Consider the following 14017-nt stretch of genomic DNA (forward strand, 5'->3'; position numbering starts at 1 on the left):
ATTTAACAAATTCCTTGGATTTTAATGCCAAACTGCATGTCTGTAGCTTACCTTCCTCCCTCCTCTATTCTGTCTTTGTCCCTCTTTCTTTCTCTCCATATTTATCACCTCTGCATGCTTTATTCTGAATGCCCTTTCTTTTAGATCACATTTGTTTCTGGATCTTATCCCAGCCCTGGACTTGAACCCCTGCTCCCTTCCCTCCCCCCATTCCCTTATAACATAGAAAAACAGTTAAATGAAAACAATTGATAAAGTTCCTGACTGTAAAATGTATGTGGAATGTATCTTCCCTCATAGTCCTTATTTCTTTCTTGAGAAGCGGTAGTTATGCTTGATGTATAATCTGTGCGTTGATTCTTTCACTTACTTGACTGTCACCACTGTGTATATTGTTCTTGTAAAGAGCCGTCTTTGATTCCTTTCCACTTCTGTCGTCTCTGTATTCAGTCAGGTATTAGGACATCTGTTCTTTCTAGCTCAGGCTGGTGTCTCCTGAACATGCCAGACATATGCTCACACTGTTGTGCCCTCTTCTCTTTTCTGACCACTTCTCGGAATTCTGTCTTTCCTTTAAAATTCAGTTAAGGTGTCCTCTTCTCTATTAAACTGCACATAAACTCTTCCTCTATTTTACTTACTATCTGTTCTGCTTATCTGATACTGAGCATCTACCAATTTATATTATGGTTGTTTATCTCTGTCTTCCTCAACTAGATTGTAAACTCTCCGAAGGCACAAACCCTGTTTCTGCTTTTTTGTTTCTCTACTGTCTAGCATTGTGCATATTAAACGTTTAATAAATGTTTGTTGAATCAAATGTATTGACTGGCTGCAGCAGCGGTAGAGTAGCAGTGGCCTCCTGGGAGTTGGAAGACCTGACTTCTGTGCTAACCACTTTTGTGACCTTGGGCCTTCTCCTTACCTGCTAGATGAAGGCATCGGACTGCATTCTATTTAAAAGTCCCACTTAGTTTTTTAAGCCCTTTGCTAAGAATACTTAAGTGACTCCTGAAGCTTTTTTTTTTTTATCTCAGTGCTGCAAAAAGACAGCTTTTTAATCCAAATGTTTAGGCTTAATCTCTCTTTGTATTCTAGTTTGTATTTTGGGTTTACTTTGATAATTTCAGGGCATTGATTGTCTGCCTCATTTATCTGATACTGAAATACTTTATTTGAGGGAGGTTGTGTCATCTCCTCCTGGAGACTTGTCTTTTAAAGTTTTGTAGAATAATAAACAGGGATTCTGGGCAGCAAGGTGTTCCAGTGAAGAGAGTACAGGCCCTGAAGTCAGGAGGACCTGAGCTCAAATGTGACTCCAGACACTTAATAGCTGTATGACTGGGCAAATCACTTAACTTTGAATGCCTCCTTATCCCCCCTGCCCCGCTCCCTCCAAAAAGAATCGTAAACCAGGAATTAAAAAAATACTTTTAGGGATTTGTTGGGAATTTTCTGCCATAAGTGTCTGCTCCATTCCTGTTCCTATTGTATTCTGACCTCTAAGTTTCTAATTATTTTCCCTATTGACTACAGTCAGGATGACATTTTGGTCGTTGAGGATTCTTATATTTTCAGTCCATTATTAATGAGAGTCTTATTAGTATCAAGAACCCAAATGGCAGTAAACTCCATTTTGAGTTTTCAGTCTGAGATTGGTTTTATTTAAATGTCACTTCTGAATTAGAAAGTGGGCTCCTTTTGTATTTAAAAAATAATTTTACTTTTCATTGCAGCCATTTCTACCTTTATCTGATAGTGGCCTTATATATGATTCAGACGAAAGTATTCATAGTGATGAAGAGGACGATGATGCTTTTTTTTCTGACACACAAATCCAGGAGCACAGAGATCCAAACTCCTACAGGTGAGCGAAGAATGCAGTCTACAGATCTAGATCTTGATCCCTCTGCAGCTGAGGGAGATAGAGCTTAGAGCAGGTGTGTTGCTTGCACTTACAGAGCTTGCAGTCTGCTGTTGGGAATATGTGATATAGACAGGTAGCTGTAACACAAAATAACATGACAAATGAATTAAAGAAGAGGAAACACAGTATATTGGGAGTCCTGAAGCCAATAAGTCCTTGCCATTAGAAAGAATTAAGAAAGGATTCATAATGAATGTGATGTGTGAATTGAACAGGTATTCTACAGGTGAGTGGTGGGAGGTGGGGGGGTGGAAGGATGGGTAGATTCCAGGCATAGAGAAATAGTATGGTTATTAGGCTGACATCCCAGAGAGATCAAAGGGATCCATATGTACAAAATCATATTAGTTCTTTTTGTAGTGGCAAAGAAAACTAAGGTAGTTCCCATCATTTGGGAAATGTATGAACCAGTGAGAGTATATGAAAGTAATTGATACAAATATAAGGAACAAAGCATTGTCTGTTTGTAAGAATCTTTCATTCTAGTGGGGGAATAGTGTATGTGTGTGCGTGCGTGCATGTACAAATAGAATAAGCTATTTATAAATAAGGTAGGCTGGGAGAGCAGCAGCAGTTGACAGTCAGGAAAAGCTTCACATAAAGGTGGTGCTTGAGTTTCATCTTGAAGGAAGACAGAGGAATTCTTGAAGGTGCAGGTGATGAGCAAGTGCATGCCAGGAGTGAGCGACAGCACACACAAAGGCCAGTTTGGCTGGAGAGTAGAGTAGGAGAGGGGAGCGAGACACATGTGATTCTGAAAACGTAGGTAAGGAGCTTTAAAAGCTAGTTAGAGAGACTTTCTATTTCGCCTATGGGTAATAGAGTGCTTCTTGAGTTAGAGTTGGGGGGGGCAGGGGTGGAGGCTTGGGAGGGCTGGTCACACTTACATTCAAAGAAAATTACTTTGTCAGCTATGGGGAAAACAGATTGAAGTTGGGGAGAAACTTGAGATAGATAGGGAGACCAGTTAGGAAGCTGTTGAAGTAATCTAGGTGAGAGAAGATAGGACATCATTAAGTGATAAGTCCGTGATAGATGTGGAGGCAAAAATAGCAAGATCTGGCAATTATTGGGGAGAATGAGGAGCAGAGAATGATAGCCGAGAGATTAGAAACGTGGATGGAAATGAGACTGCTAGAAATTGAAGAGAAAGTAGATGATGAAAGTTAGGCAACTTTGTAAAAAAGTTTGGTAATGAAAAAGAGAGACAGCGAGGATGGATGGGGAAGCCAAGTGTTGAAGGAGATGGGAGGAGCTGAGATTAATTTCTTTTCCTCTGGAGTGGAAGGAAGGAGAGTGAGTTTTGCTGTTCAGAAGTTAGTTTGATTAATTCATACCATGTTGTGAATGATTGATAGGTATAAGTCAATAAAAAGTAAAAGACTTTAAAGAAAGCATTATTAATCACATTTTATATGAACAATATCACATTTTCCTCCCTTTCCTTATGTTTTCAAGGGACTGTGCATTCCCTGAACCCCATTAAAGTAAATCTCTGGAGGGAATGCTGGACTGACACAGTGTACACAAACTATTTGAATATATGAAATACTTGAAACAATTTTTGAACAATATTTGAAACTGGAATTTGACCTGGGAGCATGGAGAGAGTTTGGGTGTGATTGTAACAGTCTGTTTAGGAACTTTGCTTTGTAATTTCCTTAAAGGGGAAACCAAGCAGCAGAAGCACGCAGCAAGAACTAACTTTTATTTTTGAGTTAATGAAGATCATTCTCTTTATACAGCTGGGCCCTTATACATTTGGCAATGGTTAAACTCGCACTTTACAATGTCCGAAATTTCTTTCCTATTGCTGGTCTGGAATTCTCAGGTGAGTTGTGAGTTTGTATTTGAGTCACTTACCTTAATTATTTTTCAGGAATTATTGGCCTCTTCAAAGTTCTTAAAATTTTTTTGATTTAAAGAAAAAAGTTTTGGATTTAAGATTGAATGAACCACTGCTTATTTTTAAACTTTAGTTATCTATTTTCCTTTCTTAGCAAAAGTAACTTTTCACTGGACGTGTGCAAAGGCACTCTAGGGGAAGTTGGATAGTGTCATTGTTTATTCTGGAATCCCCAGTGTGGGTTTCATAATTTTATCTGAAATATTGTGAATCCATATATTATTAGACAAGCACATTCAAATATGTAGACAGCTCTTGCTTTATGTAAAATTGCATTACACAAATTTGACTCTACATAAAGAATTCTGAAAGGAATCTGCTTTCCAAAAAACATCTATGTTAACCTAAATTTTTTTTAATTCATGGAGTATTCCTTATTTTACCCACTGCTCCAAAATCCCTTCCCTTATTCACCCTACCCTCCTAACCTTAATCTATACCCTCTTTTTTAAAGTCTCCCCTCCATCGTGTCCCCCGTTTTCTCACTTCTTTAGAAGTTCAGAAGACGTCTAGACCTCTTCCCGTATGTATCCTTTGTTTCCTCTTCAACCCAAATGAGAGTAAGGTTCCAATGTTACCAGCTCTCCGCCCCTACCTGCTTCCTTTGTATTAGTTCTTCTTTTCACACCCTATTTTATGAGATAATTCCTCCCTTTTATCTTTTCCTACCAAATTTTGTTTTTTAGAATCACCTCATCATACACAACTCAGCCCCAACCTTTCTTTCACACTACCTTACTAATGGTAAATTTTAAGAATGCTATTACTACTAATAATAACTAATAATTACTAATATTAATAACATTTTCATATACCATAAGTAAACTGACCTTAATCAGTGGTTTGCTGTCTCTCTCTCTCTCTTTCTTTCTGTCTCTTGATTCAGAGCTCTGTGGCTACTCCCCCCCCCCCCCCCAAAAAAAAAAACACCTTAAAAAAACCCCAGCTAGTAAAAGCAGTAGAACGGATCCACGGAGAGACTGCCACTGCCAGACTGGGGCTTGGTTTGAGACCTCTGGTAGCAAAAGAGAGGAGACCTTTGCTCTGTTCTGCCCACCCCCCACTCCCACCATGTGTCTGGCCCCTGTGTGTCTATCTTCCATCCATCAGCACTTGGAAACCACCTGTCTGTCCCTGGCTCCTACATGCTGAATCTTCTCTCTCTCTGTGTCCATGTCCATTTCTCACAGTCTGCCTTCTGTGTGTTCTTCCTCTTACTTCCTGCCAGGCCCACAGATGGCTGGTCCTAGCTCCTGCGTGGTCCTCCTCCTGCTGTTGCTTCTCTATCCCTGGCCCTCATGTGTCCTTGAACCATATGGTGTCTATCTCTCTCCAGGGGCACACAGCCCCCCTGCTCTTTCCCTTCCCCCACATCCTTGGGCAAATGTGCAGTATGTAAAAATTCCTTTATGTAGAAGTCTGCAGAACAGTCCAGTTATGTAAAGTGGGAACTGTCTATAAATAAAAGCACACTTCAAAATAAAATGAATGCCTTCTAAAATTATGCACTTTTTATATTATGTGTTACTGTTTTCAGTTAATGAGTATAGAAGTGCATTATCATATCTGTGGCTATAATTTGGAAAGTTTTTATTTTAACCTGCACATAAGTCATGTGTCCAAGCCATTGGAGAGCACCCCTGACACTAATAATCCAATATTCTTGGATCTTGTGCATGGGCCTAGGCAACAGGAAGCTATCTCCTAGGAAATTAGGTCCATAGCCTAAAATCAGCAAATGTATGTCAAGGAAAACTGGGTAAGTGACAGGGAACTGTAACCAATAAGAATAATTGATGCATAGACACCTATAAATAAGAATTAACTGTTGATCAAAATTTATATATCAGTACACATTCTAATTGCTGAAGGCAATGAAAATAGCTTATTTTATGAAGCAGTTTGTGATATATTTAGCTTCATCTGGTGCTTCCATTTTTTTTTTTTTTTTTTGTTAGTAAACCCCTCTATGTAGAATACCAAACTAGGAGTCTTGGAGACCTGGGTTCTGTATCTGGTGCTTTCAGAATTCACTGAGTTGACCCTGGGTTAGTCTGAGGTAACTTATAGAAAGATCTCTGTAGCTAAGGATATTAAGAGGAAAATGAGAAAACAAAAAAGTACTTCCAACTCTTGGAAAAAGTGGTACTAAAATCTTTTTATTATGATAGAAGTGTAGGTTATTTACTGAAAAAGAACATTATTCGTGGTTATTTTGAAGAAGAAAATTAGTAGTAATATCAACACACAGTGTAGCATTGTGTATAGAAGCCAAAAAGAACTTAGGTTCAAGTTTCTCTTAGCATATAGTGGTCATGTGACCCTGAGCAAGTTCCTTAATTTCTCAGTGCTCTAGTCAATTCTCTGTGACTATACGTTGCAGAGAAGGCTCCAACCTGCATCAATAAAGGGGACTTCCTCACCTAGGAGTTTCTTGACCAAAGAAATCCCAGGCCCATTCGTGATCCTAACCCACAAAATAGTATTAATAGCAATGTAATGGTTATAGTTTCTTGAATAGTCAACCTGATAGAGATTTTTTCCTTGTTTTTGTTTCACATTAGCTTTAGCAGATTAGCTAAATTATGGTTTTATAAATATATTTGGTGATAGACATTGTTATAATTTTCATTGATGCTAAAATAATATTGATTTTTTTTTGGTCACTTTTTAGATCTTCCTGTAACTTCCCCACTGGGCATTGCTGTGATAAAAAATTTAGAAAACTGGGAACAGATCCTGCAGGAGAAAATGGACCAGTTTGAGGGGCCACCTCCAAACTACATCAATACCTGTCCTAGCGACACTTCAGTAGGAGCAGGACCAGCTGCCCTCCGCAATAAAGCAATGTTAGACCCTGAAAATACTCCATTCAAGTAAGAAAGCTCGTAGAGAATTGTTTTTGAAGGAATATTCTCCTTATATATGTAGACTTGTTGCAAACCTATTGTTAGTACAGTCATTTGGAATCATCTTTTCAGTAGTGGTTAATATATTTTGTGCTGGTCAGTCTACACCCCGTCATTGTGTGGACCCAGTATGTAACAGTCCAGACCGTTGGCTGGGGTTCAGAGGGCAGCCGATACCTTAAAAAGAACAAAACTAATTAGCTTGTGTCCAGATTTCTTTCATTTGAATTATATTCTAGCCAACAAAGCAAAGTGGAATTATAAGGAAACAGAAGAGCATGACATCTGTTGACCTACAACGTAATCACTGTAGCATAATTTAATTATGCACTTGAATTACAACAGGTATTCTGTTGAAAGGACACGGTTTCCAAGATAATTTTTCTTTAAGTGGGGGGGGGGGGGGGTGAGGGAGGGAAAGATATGTGTGGGGGGAACCCTATTACACTTTCCTGAATCTGGTGCTATATCCTCTAAATCTATTTCTCTGTAATTTAGGGAGTTTCAGAGTGCCAGAGGCAAGCGCAGCTCTGATATTGATCAGTTCTCTGATCAGACTTGTAGGATATTCCCTTCTGGTTTCCAGTTTATACTTCTTCTTGTTTATTGAGATTTCCTACCCGGTAGGAGAAGACAAAATGTTTCCTCCCTCTTCTGTACCCCTGCTTCTGGAATAGTATGGACTTTTAAGTATTTAAAGGCGATTTTGCCAGGAGGCATTTGAGATGAAAAGTTTACCAATGTTCTTATAGTTTTAATCCCAGTTACCCTCCTGCTCTGAATTTATTTGCCTTTTTTCATCTAAAATTCTCAGTTTGAGTTTAATATTAACTGAGTTCTCGTACCATGATTAAGGATTTCACTGGCCAGAATTTACAGCCTTTTTAAGTCTACTTCCCCAGCTCTCATTATGGCACCTGGGCTTCTGACCCTCGGCAACAGCTTCCCTTATATAATCCCTTAGTATGGTCCTTTTGGGTCACTTCATCTGCTCATTGAACGGTGATTCAGAAAAAGCTATCCTGCATCCCCTTCTCCTTGAGAGAAGCAATTCTTTCCTTTCTGTGCCCTAAAGCTACCTTTGATGCCTTACCTTCTCCCCACCCCTCTCCTTGCCTTGAGTGTCCGGCCTTGATGCTTCCTCACCCTCTCTTAGAGGGCTGTATTTCCTGACCTCATCAAAATTTGCTTTTCACCTTGCCAGATGATTTTGGCTGCCTTTTTGAAGCAGACTGCAAGCCATATCAGCTCTTTTTTTTCTTTTTTCAGTTTGGGAGACTTTTATTAACTTAAATCAGCATTCTGTTGTTTGCTAAGCCCTCAGTAAATATACTTTATTTGTTTATATACAAAACTACATAGTACTTATTAATAGCACCACAAAATCATGAGATTTTCAGTGCTCCAGTATTTTGTAGTGATTAAAATATAATGTCCACATAATCAGTCACTTCACTGAAATACATAAGGAGTACTCTGGGGAGTGTTTGAAAGCTCTGTTTATAAATAATGATTGGTAAGTCTTTTGACAGGTATTGAAGATAAACAACTCTGTTATAAAACATTGTTTCAATACATTTTTCCATTAATGAGACTACTTTTTGGACCTATCACTAAGACTAGAAGAAATAAAAGTTTATCTTCAGATTGCATTCGTAGGAATAAAAAGCTTTGTATCTGATGATAACAGGCAGGCATATTGCAAGTGCCATTTTGTAGCAGAAGCTGAAGGAGGCTGCAACAAAAGAAACCAGATTGCTGCGTTGCACTTTCTTCACATGAACTGACCATTCTGGATGGTAAAAGTAAGGTAGATATTTTAAAGTTTGTGTGCTCAAGAAGGTAATTCAAGCCTGCAGCTACACAAAAGGAAAAAAAAACATGGAACACAGCATTTCAAAGAATATAGAACGATGAACTCCTTCAGTAAGTCATAGCAGTCCCGAATCAGATGGGCAACTGAAACTTCACATCCTCCTGAGCTTGTTTGGCTAAGGTGACTATTTCTGAAAGCTCGACCACCACTTTAGTAGCTTCATCCAAGTCATTGCAAACTAGAATTTTAAGTCCACTATCTGCTGTAAATGCCTTGGCATCATCAGCTCATGTACCTTACAACCATTCCACAATAGGTACTTTAATTTCCAAATCCCTTACTGCTATGACCATACCTTGTGCAATAACATCACACTGCGTGATTCCTCCAAAAACAGTAACTAGAATATCCAGTACCTTTTTATCTGAAGTTATAAGTTTAAATGCTTGTGTCACTTGGTCAACTGTAGCACCACCTCCAGTATCAAGAAAATTGGCTGGAGTCCCTCCATGAAGTTTTTTTATATCCATTGTGGCCATAGCCAAACCAGCACCATTTACTAAACAACCTATGTTTCTAACTAAGCCTATATGGTTGATATTTGCCTTCTCTCTCATCTTCCTGAGTCCAGTCTTGAAGGTCAAAGGTCTTCTTTTGACAATAATATGAGTTAGAATCAAAATTGATCTTTACATCCGTACACAGCACACCTCCATCTGCATCCTCTACCATTGCATTTATTTCTACCATGGTTGGATCATATTTCAAAAATAGTTCATACAACTTGATCTTGTTCTATGCTACTGAATCCGCAAGACTTGAAGGAAATCCCATATTACGCACAAGCCTGGTGGCTTGTTCCTTTTTGATGCCTTCTGTAATAATCCGTAGCTTCCTTCCATACTGCTTCAAGATTCTCTGCTGCAACGTCCTCAATGTTGACACCACCTTGAGAGCTTCCAATCAACACAGGACCTTAAAAAGTCCTTTCCATTGTTATTGCAAAGTTGTATTGTCTCCTGGGATATCTGTGCTTACAGACCATTGTTACTGCTTATCCTCTGCTTTTCTCCTGTTTGCTTGATAAATAGCTTCTTTCCAATCATCTGGGCACAAACAGCTTTTGCTTTTTCTGGAGAAAAAACTGTCTTCGCTCCACCTTTGAGGCCACTCTCATATGTTCCTTTTCCTCTACCACCAGCTAAAACTTGTACCTTTATCATGATGTCATTAGAACCTAATTTTTTGACAACTGCATGAACTTCATCTGGTGATTTTGCCACTTGTCCCTTAAGAACAGGGATGCCAGCTTTTTGCAACAATTCCATGCTCAAGTATTCATGTAATGACAGTTTCCTCTGCTGCTGATGCTGTAGCTGGAAGACTTGGTTGTTCAAATATCCAGAACTTCCCAATACCTTGGTGGCCACCCACAACACCATCTGGGGCCTGTGGCTCTGGAGCACCAGGAGGCTAAGAGCCAGCAGAAGATCAGGGAGGCTGCCATTTCTGAAGCAGAAGCCCATATCAGCTCTTAAAGGACTTTTTGCTCCTCACTTTGCACTATGTGATGTGACTGGCCATCTTAACTGTCTCAGTGTCAAAGAAAATATTTAGGGATCCATTCATTTCCTCACCTCACGGTCATGAGTTACTGGCCCTGATCTGGGGCTGGATCTTCCAAATGACAAGTTATTATTATTTACTAATAAAAGTCTATGAATGTGTCTAACTACCAACCTATAATAATTGAGTAGGACCATTCCGCCATCATCCTCAGAATTCTCCAGATGTAGCAAGTTACTGCTGAATGGACAGTGTGTTCTTTCAACTAAAATAACTATACTTTTGGTTTTTGGTTTTTGTTTTTTTTTCTAGATCAAGAGATTCCTCTGCATTTCCAGCTAAACGACTCTGGCACTTCCTTGTTAAACAAGAAATCCTTCAGGAGACATTTATTAGATATATATTTACTAAGAAAAGAAAACAGAGTGAGGTAATTGGATAAAAGAAATACTTTTATATGATATTTTATAGCCAGTTTTTCTTTTACTTCTCTTATTTACTACATTTTAAATTTTCATTGTAGTTAAATTAAAAAAATCTTTAGGCTAATTACTAATAATTACTTTAGCTAATTACTGAAACACATAGACATCTGAGACTCACAGCAACTGTCAAAACTAAAGTCCCTATGATTTAATTTTAATTTAATTAGTTTAAAGAGTAGAATTATTATAGCAAAGTCAAAGAATATGTTTACTTTAACTTGGCTGCACAGAAATTTCACCATTGAATTCCATTTACAAGAAAAGGTTTTAGGGATGTTTAAAATACAAATCTATTTCAAATTATCAAAATGTTGAGCACTTAACTTCATGAAGGAAGTGAAACTTATAGGTGTAAAACTTATTTGTATTGTACTATTTCTACCCTGACCTGGTCTGAGAAGTTTTCTTTTCAAAAATTGTAGTTCCAATCATAAATATAAATGATGCAAGAAAACAGAAAATAAGAGTACAGGGACTTTTAAAAGAAACTGTCTTTGAACTGGTTTGTGTTGTGTTCTTAGATTTCTTATTTTGCCACCCTCACTACATTTTGTGTTGACATCACATTTCAAGTTAAGCTTTCCTTTTTATTTTTGTTTTTCTAAAAGAAGAATTTATAACTATTTTTCTTTTAGTGATGGGGTGGTCATTTCCTTTGTAATGTTTTCATTCTTTTTAAAAATTTATTTCATGCATGTGTTTTGTGTTTGTGACGGTGTGATGTTGTGTAGTCTGTAGAAGATTTTGAAGAACATGTCAAACAAAACTTCGTAGTGGAAGATTGCCTAAGCAAGGTAGTGTCTGTTCAGAACTCCTCCGTTACTATCCTTTATTCTGAAATACTAACAGAGACCCACAAAACTTGGGCAGACTAATCAGAAGCACGGTGGTTATTGCTCCCTCCCTCTCAACTTAGTCACATACTTTATTTTTTACTTTATAATTCTTACTCAAGTCTAATGAATCAGTTACATTCAAGTGCCTCGATTCTGTATCTTCTCTCCTCCTTTCTCTTTTCCTTGTTAACATCACCTTTGGTTTTCAGTCTGCTCCCAAACAGAGTTTTATTCTTTTCCCCCTCCTTGATCCCTTTTCACCTCCCATTGTCTTTTTTTTCTGTAACACCTCTCTTTTATTTCCTTTCCTATTAACGTTTTTCAGCCCTGATTCTTTTATCCTTTTCCTCTTCTTCTCCTTCTTTACCTCTCCTCACTTTCCAAGGGTTTCTCTTTGCCATAGCTTCTTTCTTTATTGCTCATGCCCCTTTTCTCACATGGGGTTCCTTGAGGTTCCCCGCTTCCCACATGAAGTTGTTGTGCACACTCTTGGAATAGACTGAAGGGATCTATTATTGTAATAGACTACCAGCAACAAAAGATATGTTTGAGGTCTTTTGTGGCAGTCACCTGAGCATCATCACCTGTAATCACAAAGAGAAGCCTTTGCAATTTGGGTGCTTTTAAGGCACTGGGAAAATTAAACAAATTTTCCAAGATTAATCTTAAGGCCATTTGACCTTTTCTTGCATGTATTTATGTTTCTCCTTGTTAGTATGTGCATATTTTTTCACACACCTGCAATTAAAGCTTGGTGGCACACGTTTTGTAGGTTGAAGCGGATCTTGGCTACCCAGGGGGGAAAGCAAAAATCATCCACAAAGAATCTGACATGATTATGGCATTTGCAGTTAATAAGGTAAGAAAAATATACTTCATTTAAAATTTAAACATTACAATATATATGTCATTCAGGTTTTTTACTCAGAATTATTTCTGCTCTATAGGCAAACAATAATGAAATTGTCCTGGCATCAACTCATGATGTACAAGAACTTGATGTTACTTCTTTGTTGGCTTGTCAGTCATATATATGGATTGGAGAAGAGTATGACAGAGAATCAAAAAGGTTTGTTTTTCTTGTGCTGTTTATTTAAAGTCAGAAAACACACTAAATAATTATGAAAAAGATTTGTGTCATCTTGAAAAGTATAGCTGCGTTTGTCTGTTTATACAGTAGGGGAAATGTTGATTGGCTTACTTATTTTAGCGGGTGAATCAGCTACCTTATACCTTCATCAAAGTCATTGTTTGCATCATAGGCCAAACTTTGTTCTCATTTTCCTATCAGCCATCTTGGAACTTCATCCTTAAGTAAGTAAATTATCATCTCCAATCGTAGAAGAGTCTCAGTGTCTTATTTCCTAGCTCCCTGCCTTTTCAGTAAAACAACTGATTTTATTCAAATATTTGTTCATTGTAGAACTCATTTTCCCAACCTCCAGTGATAGGTTCGGTCCCCAGAGAGCAGCTGACCTCTCTGAGGAATTGAGGTGTTTATAGTGTTATCATTTATGAGCCCCCCAATTGATTATTAACCAGACAGATTTAATTAGATTTTGGAAAGGGGTGTTTACTAGTTTGTTATAGTAAGAACATTTGTCATAAAACTGTCTCCACAGAATTCTGGGATATACTTGCTCACAAGTACATACAAAGGGCAACGGACAGTGAGCTCAGATAGCACATGTGGCCAAGAGGTATCTTGCAATCTCGAAGTTATTGGAAGTCATCTTCTCCCTTTGTGGAATTCTCATGAATTTCCATTTTGCTCTGTATAGTTCTCTGCTGGGCTCTGATGATTTAGTGTCTTTGGAGAGTCTTGAAGCTGTTTTTTCCTCAGGATGCCCAGTGAGTTTATCCGTTTTGATTGAAACCTTTTCACCAGCTACTGATGTTTTGGAGTTTCCACTACCAATTCAAAAAGGAAATCCACATTTTTTGATCTTTAAAAGTTCACAAGGTCATTCACCAGTCAGGGGTTAGGGAGGAGAAAGGTTCTTACCCTTACCTTACACTAAAGCTGGGCTGGAACTTCTAGCATAATGTTGGATTCTGAACTGGGTTGCTGTTTTATCCAAGGCCCCCAGGACATGATGGAGTCTTTCCAACCAACTAGCCACAGCATATTTCCTGTGTGACGTTTATTTTCATTCAGTTCTACCTAGTCGGCACCTTTGATTTATGTGGTAGAGATTTATGGGCCTTATATTCATGTCTAGTTTATATTTTTGATTCTATAAATCAGTCAAAGAGATGTTCTTACCCTAATAAAGGTATCTAGGCCTAGAGCATCTTCTTAGTTGGTTTTGAGGAGTGTAGGATACTACCTGTATACACAGTTTGTATAATTAATCAATTCTTTGAATTTACCTTTTGAGGAAATCTGTAAAGCTAGAGAATAGATAGGTGAATGGGAAAGAAAAGAATCCAATTCAACAAACTCTTTTGCATGTTTATTTTTGTGCAAATGGAGAAATTTTGTTTGACAGTGAATACAAATCTGTCTTAGTAGTCCATCCCCCATTCTCTCTGCCATGAGACTTTCCTTATCTCTTCTGCAGGACCCTGA

The 14017-nt window shown here is 38.1% G+C and overlaps 1 protein-coding gene and 1 pseudogene across 6 annotated transcripts in view; one reads left to right on the forward strand and one right to left on the reverse strand.

The window, feature by feature from the left end:
• Positions 1–14017, forward strand: part of DMXL2 (Dmx like 2) — a 145750-nt gene that overhangs the window by 115138 nt on the left and 16595 nt on the right. For 4 of the 6 annotated variants that reach the window (XM_072622884.1, XM_072622885.1, XM_072622886.1 and 1 more), the window contains 7 exons: positions 1737–1867; positions 3673–3758; positions 6508–6709; positions 10437–10554; positions 11341–11403; positions 12218–12304; positions 12393–12514. In XM_072622884.1, the coding sequence (XP_072478985.1) occupies positions 1737–1867; positions 3673–3758; positions 6508–6709; positions 10437–10554; positions 11341–11403; positions 12218–12304; positions 12393–12514 (809 nt within the window). Of the gene's footprint in view, positions 1–1736; positions 1868–1961; positions 2167–3672; positions 3759–6507; positions 6710–10436; positions 10559–11340; positions 11404–12217; positions 12305–12392; positions 12515–14017 lie in introns of those variants that run through there. The other 2 variants (XM_072622890.1, XM_072622888.1) reach the window with 2 other exon arrangements.
• LOC140513300 (succinate--CoA ligase [ADP-forming] subunit beta, mitochondrial pseudogene) lies at positions 8690–10065 on the reverse strand (annotated as a pseudogene).

Source organism: Notamacropus eugenii, chromosome 7, assembly GCF_028372415.1.
Source record: "Notamacropus eugenii isolate mMacEug1 chromosome 7, mMacEug1.pri_v2, whole genome shotgun sequence".
Lineage (NCBI taxonomy): Eukaryota > Metazoa > Chordata > Mammalia > Diprotodontia > Macropodidae > Notamacropus > Notamacropus eugenii.